The sequence below is a fragment of the Bombina bombina genome, chromosome 3, assembly GCF_027579735.1.
Source record: "Bombina bombina isolate aBomBom1 chromosome 3, aBomBom1.pri, whole genome shotgun sequence".
NCBI lineage: Eukaryota > Metazoa > Chordata > Amphibia > Anura > Bombinatoridae > Bombina > Bombina bombina.
In genome coordinates, this window is record NC_069501.1 from 1,163,015,634 (window position 1) to 1,163,031,790 (window position 16,157).

A 16,157-nucleotide genomic window follows, 5' to 3' on the forward strand; every position below is an offset into this window, starting at 1 on the left:
AAGACGAGAAAGGAGAAACCATAGGGTGCAGTGGTGACTGTAGTTTAATTAAAATTTAGACCTGCCTTAAAAGGACAGGGCGGGCCGTGGACTGGATACACTACAAGAGAAATAAATTTATCAGGTAAGCAAAAATTATGTTTTCTCTTGTTAAGTGTATCCAGTCCACGGATCATCCATTACTTGTGGGATACCAATACCAAAGCTAAAGTACACGGATGATGGGAGGGACAAGGCAGGAACTTAAACGGAAGGAACCACTGCCTGTAGAATCTTTCTCCCAAAAACAGCCTTCGAAGAAGCAAAAGTGTCAAATTTGTAAAATTTTGAAAAGGTGTGAAGCGAAGACCAAGTCGCAGCCTTGCAAATCTGTTCAACAGAGGCCTCATTTTTAAAGGCCCAGGTGGAAGCCACAGCTCTAGTAGAATGAGCTGTAATCCTTTCAGGGGGCTGCTGTCCAGCAGTCTCATAGGCTAAGCGTATTATGCTCCGAAGCCAAAAGGAGAGAGAGGTTGCCGAAGCTTTTTGAACTCTCCTCTGTCCAGAGTAAACGACAAACAGGGCAGATATTTGACGAAAATCTTTAGTAGCCTGTAAGTAAAACTTCAAGGCACGGACTACGTCCAGATTATGCAAAAGACGTTCCTTCTTTGAAGAAGGATTAGGACACAATGATGGAACAACAATCTCTTGATTGATATTCCTGTTAGAAACTACCTTAGGTAAAAACCCAGGTTTGGTACGCAGAACTACCTTGTCTGAATGAAAAATCAGATAAGGAGAATCACAATGTAAAGCAGATAACTCAGAGACTCTTCGAGCCGAGGAAATAGCCATCAAAAACAGAACTTTCCAAGATAAAAGTTTAATATCAATGGAATGAAGGGGTTCAAAAGGAACTCCCTGAAGAACTTTAAGAATCAAGTTTAAGCTCCACAGGGGAGCAACAGTTTTAAACACAGGCTTAATCCTAACCAAAGCCTGACAAAATGCCTGGACGTCTGGAACTTCTTCCAGACGCTTGTGCAAAAGAATAGACAGAGCAGAGATCTGTCCTTTTAAAGAACTAGCTGATAAGCCTTTGTCCAAACCCTCTTGGAGAAAGGACAATATCCTAGGAATCCTAACCTTACTCCAGAAGTAACTCTTGGATTCACACCAATAAAGATATTTACGCCATATCTTATGGTAGATTTCCCTGGTGACAGGCTTCCGAGCCTGTATTAAGGTATCAATGACTGACTCGGAGAAGCCACGCCTTGATAGAATCAAGCGTTCAATCTCCATGCAGTCAGTCTCAAAGAGAAAGTAGATTTGGATGATTGAAAGGACCTTGTACCAGAAGGTCCTGCCTCAGAGGCAGAGTCCATGGTGGAAGAGATGACATGTCCACTAGGTCTGCATACCAGGTCCTGCATGGCCACGCAGGCGCCATCAGAATCACCGATGCTCTCTCCTGTTTGATTTTGGCAATCAGTTGAGGGAGCAGAGGAAACGGTGGAAACACATAGGCCAGGTTGAAGAACCAAGGAGCTGCTAGAGCATCTATCAGCGTTGCTCCCGGGTCCCTGGACCTGGATCCGTAACAAGGAAGCTTGGCGTTCTGGCGAGACGCCATGAGATCCAGTTCTGGTTTGCCCCAACGATGAACCAGTTGAGCAAACACCTCCGGATGGAGTTCCCACTCCCCCGGATGAAAAGTCTGACGACTTAGAAAATCCGCCTCCCAGTTCTCTACGCCTGGGATGTGGATCGCTGACAGGTGGCAAGAGTGAGACTCTGCCCAGCGAATTATCTTTGAGACTTCTAACATCGCTAGGGAACTCCTGGTTCCCCCTTGATGGTTGATGTAAGCCACAGTCGTGATGTTGTCCGACTGAAATCTGATGAACCTCAGTGTTGCTAACTGAGGCCAAGCTAGAAGATCATTGAATATTGCTCTTAACTCCAGAATATTTATTGGGAGGAGTTTCTCCTCCTGAGTCCACGATCCCTGAGCCTTAAGGGAGTTCCAGACTGCACCCCAACCTAGAAGGCTGGCATCTGTTGTTACAATCGTCCAATCTGGCCTGCGAAAGGTCATACCCTTGGACAGATGGACCCGAGAAAGCCACCAGAGAAGAGAATCTCTGGTCTCTTCATCCAGATTTAGTAGAGGGGACAAATCTGAGTAATCCCCATTCCACTGATTTAGCATGCATAATTGCAGCGGTCTGAGATGCAGGCGCGCAAATGGCACTATGTCCATTGCCGCTACCATTAAGCCAATTACTTCCATGCACTGAGCCACTGACGGGCGTGGAATGGAATGAAGGACACGGCAAGCATTTAGAAGTTTTGATAACCTGGACTCCGTCAGGTAAATTTTCATCTCTACAGAATCTATAAGAGTCCCTAGGAAGGAGACTCTTGTGAATGGTGATAGAGAACTCTTTTCCACGTTCACTTTCCACCCATGCGACCTCAGAAATGCCAGAACTATCTCTGTATGAGACTTGGCAATTTGAAAGCTTGACGCCTGTATCAGGATGTCGTCTAGATACGGAGCCACCGCTATGCCTCGCGGTCTTAGAACCGCCAGAAGTGAGCCCAGAACCTTTGTAAAAATTTTCGGGGCAGTGGCCAACCCGAAGGGAAGAGCTACAAATTGGTAATGCCTGTCTAGAAAGGCAAACCTTAGGAACCGATGATGATCTTTGTGAATCGGTATGTGAAGGTAGGCATCCTTTAAGTCCACTGTGGTCATGTACTGACCCTCTTGGATCATGGGTAGGATGGTCCGAATAGTTTCCATTTTGAATGATGGAACTCTGAGGAATTTGTTTAAGATCTTTAGATCCAAGATTGGTCTGAAGGTTCCCTCTTTCTTGGGAACCACAAACAGATTTGAATAAAATCCCTGTCCTTGTTCCGTCCGCGGAACTGGATGGATCACTCCCATTACTAGGAGGTCTTGCACACAGCTTAGGAATGCCTCTTTCTTTATCTGGTTTGATGATAACCTTGAAAGATGAAATCTCCCTTGTGGAGGAGAAGCTTTGAACTCCATAAGATATCCCTGAGATATGATCTCCAACGCTCAGGGATTCTGAACATCTCTTGCCCACGCCTGGGCGAAGAGAGAAAGTCTGCCCCCCACTAGATCCGTTTCCGGATAGGGGGCCGTTCCTTCATGCTGTCTTGGGGGCAGCAGCAGGCTTCCTGGCCTGCTTGCCCTTGTTCCAGGACTGGTTAGGTTTCCAGGCCTGTCTGGAATGAGCAACAGTTCCCTCTTGTTTTGAAGCGGAGGAAGTTGATGCTGCTCCTGCCTTGAAATTTCGAAAGGCACGAAAATTAGACTGTTTGGCCTTTGATTTGGCCCTGTCCTGAGGAAGGGTATGACCCTTGCCTCCAGTAATGTCAGCAATAATTTCCTTCAAGCCAGGCCCGAATAAGGTCTGCCCCTTGAAAGGAATGTTGAGTAATTTAGACTTTGAAGTCACGTCAGCTGACCAGGATTTAAGCCATAGCGCCCTACGAGCCTGGATGGCGAATCCGGAATTCTTATCCGTTAGTTTAGTCAAATGAACAATGGCATCAGAAACAAATGAGTTAGCTAGCTTAAGCGTTCTAAGCTTGTCAATAATTTCATTCAATGGAGCTGTCTGGATGGCCTCTTCCAGGGCCTCAAACCAGAATGCCACCGCAGCAGTGACAGGCACAATGCATGCAAGGGGCTGTAAAATAAAACCTTGTTGAATAAACATTTTCTTAAGGTAACCCTCCAATTTTTTATCCATTGGATCTGAAAAAGCACAACTGTCCTCAACCTGGATAGTGGTACGCTTTGCTAAAGTAGAAACTGCTCCCTCCACCTTAGGGACCGTCTGCCATAAGTCCCGTGTAGTGGCGTCTATTGGAAACATTTTTCTAAATATAGGAGGTGGGGAAAAGGGCACACCGGATCTATCCCACTCCTTGCTAATAATTTCTGTAAGCCTTTTAGGTATAGGAAAAACATCAGTACACACCGGCACTGCATAGTATCTATCCAGCCTACACAATTTCTCTGGAATTGCAACTGTGTTACAGTCATTCAGAGCAGCTAATACCTCCCCAAGCAATACACGGAGGTTCTCAAGCTTAAATTTAAAATTAGAAATCTCTGAATCAGGTTTCCCCGAGTTAGAGATGTCACCCACAGACTGAAGCTCTCCGTCCTCATGTTCTGCATACTGTGACGCAGTATCAGACATGGCTCTAACAGCATTTGCGCGCTCTGTATCTCTCCTAACCCCATAGCTATCGCGCTTGCCTCTTAATTCAGGCAATCTAGATAATACCTCTGACAGGGTATTATTCATGATTGCAGCCATGTCCTGCAAGGTAATCGCTATGGGCGTCCCTGATGTAATTAGCGTCATATTAGCGTGCGTCCCCTGAGCGGGAGGCGAAGGGTCTGACACGTGGGGAGAGTTAGTCGGCATAACTTCCCCCTCGACAGAACCCTCTGGTGATAATTCTTTTATAGATAAAGACTGATCTTTACTGTTTAAGGTGAAATCAATACATTTAGTACACATTCTCCTATGGGGCTCCACCATGGCTTTCAAACATAATGAACAAGTAGGTTCCTCTGTGTCAGACATGTTTAAACAGACTAGCAATGAGACTAGCAAGCTTGGAAAACACTTTAAAACAAGTTTACAAGCAATATAAAAAACGTTACTGCGCCTTTAAGAAACACAAATTTTCCCAAATTTTTAAATAACAGTGAAAAAATGCAGTTACACTAACGAAATTTTTACAGTGTATGTAATAAGTTAGCAGAGCATTGCACCCACTTGCAAATGGATGATTAACCCCTTAATACCAAAAACGGAATAACAAATGACAAAAACGTTTTTTAAACAGTCACAACAAGTGCCACAGCTCTACTGTGGCTTTTTACCTCCCTCAATACGACTTTTGAAGCCTTTTGAGCCCTTCAGAGAAGTCCTGGATCATGCAGGAAGAAGCTGGATGTCTGTGTCTGTAATTTTTCCTGTGCAAAAAAACGCCAAAATAGGCCCCTCCCACTCATATTACAACAGTGGAAAGCCTCCAGGAACTGTTTCTAAGCAAAATTCAAGCCAGCCATGTGGAAAAACATAATTTATGCTTACCTGATAAATTCCTTTCTTCTGTTGTGTGATCAGTCCACGGGTCATCATTACTTCTGGGATATAACTCCTCCCCAACAGGAAATGCAAGAGGATTCACCCAGCAGAGCTGCATATAGCTCCTCCCCTCCACGTCAGTCCCAGTCATTCGACCAAGAATCAACGAGAAAGGAGTAACCAAGGGTGAAGTGGTGACTGGAGTATAATTTAAAAGATATTTACCTGCCTTAAAACAGGGCGGGCCGTGGACTGATCACACAACAGAAGAAAGGAATTTATCAGGTAAGCATAAATTATGTTTTCTTCTGTTATGTGTGATCAGTCCACGGGTCATCATTACTTCTGGGATACCAATACCAAAGCAAAAGTACACGGATGACGGGAGGGATAGGCAGGCTCATTATATAGAAGGAACCACTGCCTGAAGAACCTTTCTCCCAAAAATAGCCTCCGAAGAAGCAAAAGTGTCAAATTTGTAAAATTTGGAAAAAGTATGAAGCGAAGACCAAGTTGCAGCCTTGCAAATCTGTTCAACAGAGGCCTCATTCTTAAAGGCCCAAGTGGAAGCCACAGCTCTAGTGGAGTGAGCTGTAATTCTTTCAGGAGGCTGCTGACCAGCAGTCTCATAGGCTAAACGTATTATGCTACGAAGCCAAAAAGAGAGAGAGGTAGCAGAAGCTTTTTGACCTCTCCTCTGTCCAGAATAAACGACAAACAGGGAAGAAGTTTGGCGAAAATCTTTAGTTGCCTGCAAGTAGAACTTGAGGGCACGAACTACATCCAGATTGTGTAGAAGACGTTCCTTCTTTGAAGAAGGATTTGGACACAAGGATGGAACAACAATCTCTTGATTGATATTCCTGTTAGTGACCACCTTAGGTAAGAACCCAGGTTTAGTACGCAGAACTACCTTGTCTGAGTGAAAAATCAGATAAGGAGAATCACAATGTAAGGCTGATAACTCAGAGACTCTTCGAGCCGAGGAAATAGCCATTAAAAACAGAACTTTCCAAGATAACAATTTTATATCAATGGAATGAAGGGGTTCAAATGGAACACCCTGTAAAACGTTAAGAACTAAGTTTAAACTCCATGGCGGAGCAACAGCTTTAAACACAGGCTTGATCCTAGCTAAAGCCTGACAAAAAGCCTGGACGTCTGGATTTTCTGACAGACGCCTGTGTAACAAGATGGACAGAGCTGAAATCTGTCCCTTTAATGAACTAGCTGATAAACCCTTTTCTAACCCTTCTTGTAGAAAAGACAATATCCTAGAGATCCTAACCTTACTCCAGGAGTAATGTTTGGATTCGCACCAGTATAGGTATTTACGCCATATTTTATGGTAAATCTTTCTGGTAACAGGCTTCCTAGCCTGTATCAGGGTATCAATAACCGACTCAGAAAAACCACGTTTTGATAAAATCAAACGTTCAATTTCCAAGCAGTCAGCTTCAGAGAAGTTAGATTTTGATGTTTGAATGGACCCTGTATCAGAAGGTCCTGTCTTAGAGGTAGAGACCAAGGCGGACAGGATGACATGTCCACTAGATCTGCATACCAAGTCCTGCGTGGCCATGCAGGCGCTATTAGAATCACTGATGCTCTCTCCTGTTTGATTTTGGCAATCAATCGAGGAAGCAGCGGAAAGGGTGGAAACACATAAGCCATCCCGAAGTTCCAAGGTGCTGTCAAAGCATCTATCAGAACCGCTCCCGGATCCCTGGATCTGGACCCGTAGCGAGGAAGTTTGGCGTTCTGGCGAGACGCCATGAGATCTATCTCTGGTTTGCCCCAACGTCGAAGTATTTGGGCAAAGACCTCCGGATGAAGTTCCCACTCCCCCGGATGAAAAGTCTGGCGACTCAAGAAATCCGCCTCCCAGTTCTCCACTCCCGGGATGTGGATTGCTGACAGGTGGCAAGAGTGAGACTCTGCCCAGCGAATTATCTTTGATACTTCCACCATTGCTAGGGAGCTTCTTGTCCCTCCCTGATGGTTGATGTAAGCTACAGTCGTGATGTTGTCCGACTGAAACCTGATGAACCCCCGAGTTGTTAATTGGGGCCAAGCTAGAAGGGCATTGAGAACTGCTCTCAATTCCAGAATGTTTATTGGAAGGAGACTCTCCTCCTGATTCCATAGTCCCTGAGCCTTCAGAGAATTCCAGACAGCGCCCCAACCTAGTAGGCTGGCGTCTGTTGTTACAATTGTCCAGTCTGGCCTGCTGAATGGCATCCCCCTGGACAGGTGTGGCCGATGAAGCCACCATAGAAGAGAATTTCTGGTCTCTTGATTCAGATTCAGAGTAGGGGACAAATCTGAGTAATCCCCATTCCACTGACTTAGCATGCATAATTGCAGAGGTCTGAGGTGTAGGCGTGCAAAAGGTACTATGTCCATTGCCGCTACCATTAAGCCGATCACCTCCATGCATTGAGCTACTGACGGGTGTTGAATGGAATGAAGGACACGGCATGCATTTTGAAGCTTTGTTAACCTGTCCTCTGTCAGGTAAATCTTCATTTCTACAGAATCTATAAGAGTCCCCAAGAATGGAACTCTTGTGAGAGGAAAAAGAGAACTCTTCTTTTCGTTCACTTTCCATCCATGCGACCTTAGAAATGCCAGAACTAACTCTGTATGAGACTTGGCAGTTTGAAAGCTTGAAGCTTGTATTAGAATGTCGTCTAGGTATGGAGCTACCGAAATCCCTCGCGGTCTTAGTACCGCCAGAAGGGCACCCAGAACCTTTGTGAAGATTCTTGGAGCCGTAGCCAATCCGAATGGAAGAGCTACAAACTGGTAGTGCCTGTCTAAGAAGGCAAACCTTAGATACCGGTGATGATCTTTGTGGATCGGTATGTGAAGGTAAGCATCCTTTAAATCCACTGTGGTCATGTACTGACCCTCTTGGATCATGGGTAAGATTGTCCGAATAGTTTCCATTTTGAACGATGGAACTCTTAGGAATTTGTTTAGAATCTTTAAATCTAAGATTGGCCTGAAAGTTCCCTCTTTTTTGGGAACCACAAACAGGTTTGAGTAGAACCCTTGTCCTTGTTCCGACCGCGGAACCGGATGGATCACTCCCATTATTAACAGATCTTGTACGCAGCGTAGAAACGCTTCTTTCTTTATCTGGTTTGTTGACAACCTTGACAGATGAAATCTCCCTCTTGGGGGAGATAATTTGAAGTCTAGAAGGTATCCCTGAGATATGATCTCTAGTGCCCAGGGATCCTGAACATCTCTTGCCCAGGCCTGGGCGAAGAGAGAGAGTCTGCCCCCCACTAGATCCGGTCCCGGATCGGGGGCTCTCGGTTCATGCTGTCTTTGGGGCAGCAGCAGGTTTCCTGGCCTGCTTGCTCTTGTTCCAGGACTGGTTAGGCTTCCAGCCTTGCCTGTAACGAGCAACAGCTCCTTCCTGTTTTGGTGCAGTGGAGGTTGATGCTGCTCCTGTTTTGAAGTTCCGAAAGGGACGAAAATTAGACTGTCTAGCCTTAGCTTTGGCTTTGTCTTGAGGTAGGGCGTGGCCCTTACCTCCTGTAATGTCAGCGATAATCTCTTTCAAACCGGGCCCAAATAAAGACTGCCCCTTGAAAGGTATATTAAGTAATTTGGACTTAGAAGTAACATCAGCTGACCAGGATTTTAGCCACAGCGCCCTACGTGCCTGTATGGCGAATCCTGAGTTCTTAGCCGTAAGTTTGGTTAAATGTACTACGGCCTCCGAAATGAAGGAATTAGCTAGTTTAAGGACTCTAAGCCTGTCCGTAATGTCGTCTAGCGTAGATGAACTAAGGTTCTCTTCAAGCGACTCAATCCAAAATGCTGCCGCAGCCGTAATCGGCGCGATACATGCAAGGGGTTGTAATATAAAACCTTGTTGAACAAACATTTTCTTAAGGTAACCCTCTAATTTTTTATCCATTGGATCTGAGAAAGCACAGCTATCCTCCACCGGGATAGTGGTACGCTTAGCTAAAGTAGAAACTGCTCCCTCCACCTTGGGGACCGTTTGCCATAAGTCCCGAGTGGTGGCGTCTATTGGAAACATCTTTCTAAATATTGGAGGGGGTGAGAACGGCACACCGGGTCTATCCCACTCCTTAGTAACAATTTCAGTTAGTCTCTTAGGTATAGGAAAAACGTCAGTACTCGCCAGTACCGCAAAGTATTTATCCAACCTACACAGTTTCTCTGGTATTGCAACGGTGTTACAATCGTTGAGAGCTGCTAAGACCTCCCCTAGTAATACACGGAGGTTCTCCAATTTAAATTTAAAATTTGAAATATCTGAGTCCAATCTGTTTGGATCAGAACCGTCACCCACAGAATGAAGCTCTCCGTCCTCATGCTCTGCGAGCTGTGACGCAGTATCAGACATGGCCCTAGCATTGTCAGCGCACTCTGTTCTCACCCCAGAGTGATCACGCTTGCCTCTTAGTTCTGGTAATTTAGACAAAACTTCAGTCATAACAGTAGCCATATCTTGTAATGTTATCTGTAATGGCCGCCCAGATGTACTAGGCGCCAAAATATCACGCACCTCCCGGGCGGGAGATGCAGGTACTGCCGCGTGAGGCGAGTTAGTCGGCATAACTCTCCCCTCGCTGTTTGGTGAAATTTGTTCACATTGTACAGATTGACTCTTATTTAAAGTAGCATCAATACAGTTAGTACATAAATTTCTATTGGGCTCCACCTTGGTTATAATCTTTTTTAGCAAAAAACGTACTGTGCCTCAAAGAGGTACTAACGATTAAATGACAGTTGAAATAATGAACTGAAAAACAGTTATAGCATCAAACTTTAAAACAACAAAACTTTTAGCAAAGGTTTGTTCCCATTAGTAAAATAACAATAATTAAATTTGACATAAAAAATACAAAGCAACGTTTTTATTCACAGTCACTATAAGAATTCTCACAGCTCTGCTGAGAGAATTTACCTCCCTTCAAAGAAGTTTGAAGACCCCTGAGATCTATCAGAGATGAACCGGATCATGCAGGAAATATAAAAGTAACTGACTGGTATTTTTTGATGCGTAGCAAAGAGCGCCAAAAACGGCCCCTCCCTCTCCCACACAGCAGTGAAGAGAAACGAAACTGTCACAATTAAAGCAAAAAAACTGCCAAGTGGAAAATAATGCCCAAATATTTATTCACACAGTACCTCAGCAATGTAAACGATTCTACATTCCAGCAAAAACGTTTAACATGATAAATAGTTATTAAAAAGGATTAGTGACCTTTAACAGAGTAGTTCCGGTGAAATACCATCCCCAGAATACTGAAGTGTATACATACATGTCATTTTAACGGTATGGCAGGATTTTCTCATCAATTCCATTCAGAAAATAAAAACTGCTACATACCTCAATGCAGATTCATCTGCCCGCTGTCCCCTGATCTGAAGCCTTTACCTCCCTCAGATGGCCGAGAACAGCAATATGATCTTAACTACTCCGGTTAAAATCATAGTAAAAAACTCTGACAGATTCTTCCTCAAACTCTGCCAGAGAAGTAATAACACGCTCCGGTGCTATTTTAAAATAACAAACTTTTGATTGAAGTCATAAAAACTAAGTATAATCACCATAGTCCTCTCACACATCCTATCTAGTCGTTGGGTGCAAGAGAATGACTGGGACTGACGTGGAGGGGAGGAGCTATATGCAGCTCTGCTGGGTGAATCCTCTTGCATTTCCTGTTGGGGAGGAGTTATATCCCAGAAGTAATGATGACCCGTGGACTGATCACACATAACAGAAGAAAAACTAGGCCCCAATAAGTTTTATCACCAAACATATATAAAAAACGATTAAATATGCCAGCAAACGTTTTAAAATACACTTTTATAAGAGTATGTATCTCTATTAATAAGCCTGATACCAGTCGCTATCACTGCATTTAAGGCTTTACTTACATTACTTCGGTATCAGCAGCATTTTCTAGCAAATTCCATCCCTAGAAAAATATTAACTGCACATACCTTATTGCAGGAAAACCTGCACGCTATTCCCCCTCTGAAGTTACCTCACTCCTCAGAATATGTGAGAACAGCAAAGGATCTTAGTTCCTTCTGCTAAGATCATAGAAACTGCAGGCAGATTCTTCTTCCAAATACTGCCTGAGATAAACAGTACACTCCGGTACCATTTAAAAATAACAAACTTTTGATTGAAGAAATAAACTAAGTATAAAACACCACAGTCCTCTTACGACCTCCATCATAGTTGAGAGTTGCAAGAGAATGACTGGATATGGCAGTGATGGGAGGAGCTATATAGCAGCTCTGCTGTGGGTGATCCTCTTGCAACTTCCTGTTGGGAATGGATGATCCGTGGACTGGATACACTTAACAAGAGAAAGTTGCTTAAAATTGCCTGCTCTGTCTGAATCATGAAAGTTTAATTTTGACTATACCATCCCTTTAATTTAAGTGTAAATGCATATAAATAGTACCCTTTCATTATTTACTGATTAAACAATTGCTAATCGGCTTGAGGTTCAATAAAGAAGAACTTTACAACAAATTGAATGACCAAATAAGATATAGTAAAAATTAAATGATTTACTTTCCAGGCCAACTGATTTCATCCACTGTTCTGTGCTGTCTTTCCTTTGATCTTCCGGAGCAGAAGATATATAGGTGATAAAACCAGCAGCAAGCTGTGCTCTCTTTGGCAAACTGTTTAGCTCTTCAGTTATTTCCATCACCTTAAAAAACAAACATATAGACACTGCTATTCAGGAAAACAATTCTAAGAGCTATTTCTACATTGATAGAGACTGTGACAAAAAGTAAACCATATTAAACACCAAACCAAAGTTACATAAGTAAATACAAAAGAGCAACAGTTTTCTGGTTTTGACTTTGGTTCTATTTCCTGGGCTCTGACTATTGTTTACAATGATAGAGGAATAGTCTGGCACTGTGAAGATAATGGTACAGGAAAAAAGGGATATAATATTCCCTGGTGCTAGCCCATAATACAGATAATCTAAAAATGATAAGGGGAAAGCTGGACAAGAAGGGGTTAATTAGCACTCATTCCTGTAATTGGTAGTACATATGTTGATACATTCAACTATAACTAGAAGAATAATAAAGTTAAAACTTAATATTTATTTAACCACTTAAAAAACAAAAAGGGTTTACCAAATTGCTCCACACACACACTTGTAATAAACCTGCTGCAATATACCCAGACAATGCACACAGATTCCACCACCCCCCTGTATTCCTGGCCAGTAACAGGATACGCTGGCTTCAGGTGACAGGGATGGTTTCTGTGCTGTGTGCACACGTCCCTTGCAGAGGATTTACTGTTACTTGAGTAACACAGTTCAAAATTGTTTAAAAGCAACTATATTGAAATAGCATACTAATGTGCTGTGCACAAACGCGTTCCGGCCGAGTAGCGGCCTTTCTCAATGTGCAAATTAAAATTGACAAGCCGAGTATCTCGCTAACCGTGTCTTATATATCCACCTCTAGTGTAATTCGCCCAATCACAGCGTGCATATAGTGCACGCCCACCTTTCGACGAATCACACTCGATTTAGTAGTATCATGCTGTAGAATGAGACTCGGTTTCCGATTGGATGTTGAAACCTCATTGCATATCCAATCACTGTTAGTCGATTACGTCTAAACAATTTGACTACAGTCATTATGTAAATAGGTATGTGGATATGGGTAGCTGAGATCACTTACAGGTCATCCGATTCTATGTGCACCCGATCTAATAATCCAAGAGCCAGTTATATCTTAAAATCATTATTTAGCATAGCGGTATACAATTAGCATATACACAGCATGCCTGACACTTCCTGATTCTAAAGACTAATAGTGGCTCAGTATTAGAATTATTGAAAATGATTCCTCAAACGGTTTAATGCATAGAGCATTAAAAAAAAATTAAAAAAAAATATTTTTTATTTGTTTAAGATGTTATGAATTAAATGTGTTAGAATCTTACTGTCTCCATAATATCGGTTGATCCGCACTATGCTATTTATAATTTATACAAAAAGCCCACATAACAACACTGGGGATATCCCTTTAGGCGTAGAATTCATAGAGGGAGAGGTAAACAAACCCAGAACCAGAAAGCAAGTCAAATTCAATCAGAAATCATTCCCCAAAAAGAAACAAGTCAACAAGAATTAAATATAATTAACCTATCTGACAAAATTTTGACTGAGACTCAGATCTCAGTTTTAAAAAAAGGCCTGTCATTTGTTCCTACAGCTAAACTTGACAAGTTTGAGACTATCAAAGATGTGCATTTATTTACAAGGAAAATACTACTTAAGAAATATTTTTCCTCCAATTCTGATATAGAGGGTTTAGATAGGAATGATGCAACAGCAATTGAATATCTTATCTCCCTCTTAGAAGAATCTGAAACAGATCCCAAAGAGACATTATATAGTGATACAAAGTGGCGAGATGTATTAAAAACTAAATCTCAATTTATACCCCCACCGAGCACTTCACATAATACTGTAACATTTCTTGATTTAGTGTGCAAAGACATTTTGGCAATCCCACCAGAAATGGATATATTGGTTGATAATTTCTCTGAAGAAGAAAAATTAGCACTTAAATCTATGAAACAATGGACGGAGGTCCAAATTAAACAGAGTGATAAGGGAGGCAATATTGTAATATGGCCCACTGAAATGTACACTACAGAGGTTAAAAAACAATTAAATAATCCAAAAAATTACAAAAATCTCTTTGGGAATCCAACAGAGGACTTTCTTAAACAGTATAAAAAATTGATTTGTTCAGCAGCTGCTGAAGGCATCATTGATAAAAAAGAGCTACAATATCTAGTTGTTAAACACCCCACAATAGCAACACTATATCTATTACCTAAGATCCATAAAAATCTAGAATGTCCACCGGGGAGACCTATTGTCTCTGGCATTGGGTCAATGACTGAAAAGGCCAGTAGATATGTGGATGCAAGACTTAGATATATAGTGGATGGTTTGCCCTCTCATACCAGAGATACTATGCACGTACTAAATAAAATTAATACATTGACTATAAGATCACAGTCGATTTTAGTAACGTGCGACGTGGAGTCTCTTTATACAAACATAGATAAGAAGTGGGGGTGCACTGCAGTGTCCCATTTTCTATCAAAAAACAAAGATCTCACAGATGAAACCAAACAATTCATCATTGATTTGTTGGAGTTTGTGTTAGAACACAACTACTTTGTCTTTGATGGCAAGTTTTACCTTCAGCTGTGTGGAACGGCGATGGGGACATCCTGCACCCCTACTTATGCTAATATATACCTGGGCTGGTGGGAGGAAACTGTAGTTTTCCATAATAATCTTCTACATTTTACCAAACACATTACCCACTGGTCCAGGTATATAGATGATATCTTATTTGTATGGGAGGGCTCTATAGAACTACTCCATGAATTCATAACTATCCTTAATGATAACCCTTTTGGATCTGACTATGACATATGATGTTAATAAGGTAGAATTCCTAGATTTAACCATTAACAAAGGTGATAATAATCTAGAGACGGAAACCTTTAGAAAGCCTACGGCCACTAATAATATTCTGAATGCTAATAGTTTTCATCACCCTAATACTATTAGGAGTTTACCCATTGGGGAGTATTTGAGGATCCGTAGAAATTCTTCATCATTGGATTCTTTCAAAAAGGCTGCCAATGAACTAAGGGAGAGATTACTGTTGAGGGGTTACTCTAGAAAGTCTCTTAAGAGAGCCTATCAAAAAGCACTATACAAAAATAGAGAGGAACTCCTTAGACCCAAAAAGACAGAGGAAAATTCCAATCTTGTAAGATTCATCTCTACATATTGTAGCCAAAGCCAACAGGTGTCCAATATACTATCAAGACACTGGCACATACTACAATTGGATGAACAATTAAATTCCATTATCCCACAGAAACCATTGTGTACCTATAGACGTGCTAACAATTTAAGTGACCAATTAACTTCCAACCACTTTGACAGAAATGCCAAAAAAGCCCCGATCTATAAAGGTTCTATAGCATGTGGTAATTGCAAAAACTGCACATACATGGTTAAAAAGAAATATATGATGGATAGATTCAATAGAAAATGGACAATTCAGAATCACATTACCTGTAAAACATCTAATGTGATCTATTGTCTATCATGTGGCTGCAATTGTTTTTACGCGGGCATGACTACTAGGCAAATGGATGTTAGAATTACTGAACACCTCAGTAACATAAGAAACGCAGCAAAGGATGTAGAAAAGGGCAAATAAATCACCAGTGTTGCTAGGCATTTTCTACACCATCACAAAGGTAAAACTAACACTTTTCAATGCTGGGGACTGGAAACAATACGCCCAGGTATATGTGGGAGAGATATGGAACAAATACTTCTTAAAAAAGAAGCAAGATGGATATTTAATTTAAATGCTGTCATGCCTAATGGCATGAATGAGAATAATAATTTTTGGGCATTCCTCTGATGCTTTAATTCTTTGTACTTTTCATTTTTTTTTTTTTTTTTTTTTTATTTCCTGTAATAACATGACACATCTGGATAATCATCTGTAAGCCGTTTTCTAATGTGCACCCAGAAATAAAATTTCCTTAGAAGATATTTTGATATACAAAATGGATTATTTCAGAATGAATTAATTGTAATGATAATTTAATCATAATGATACATGTAGAACTATTGAACTTTATTGTTCATATCTGTTTACATCCTTCTCTTGTCTTACTTTATGCAGTATGTGATATTAGGGTATATTTCTTTGCCCGGTATCGCACTGTACATATAATATTATCAATGAAAGGGTATTCATTATGTATATGATTATTATTTTTACTGTCTCTAAACCTCTTTTTAAACTGGTACTGAGTTCAATAACAAGCACAGTTCTGTTCATCAGTCTGTGTGGTGAAACTCATTATTATACCGTTTTGTATAAATTATAAATAGCATAGTGCGGATCAACCGA

At 41.6% G+C, this 16,157-nt stretch overlaps 1 protein-coding gene across 1 annotated transcript in view; it reads right to left on the minus strand.

Moving 5' to 3' along the window:
• The window catches only part of DYNC2H1 (dynein cytoplasmic 2 heavy chain 1), a 1,178,830-nt gene that overhangs the window by 676,023 nt on the left and 486,650 nt on the right, over positions 1–16,157 (minus strand). The window contains exon 60 of the mRNA XM_053705582.1: positions 11,725–11,866. Within this exon, the coding sequence (XP_053561557.1) occupies positions 11,725–11,866 (142 nt within the window). The remainder of the gene's footprint in view (positions 1–11,724; positions 11,867–16,157) is intronic.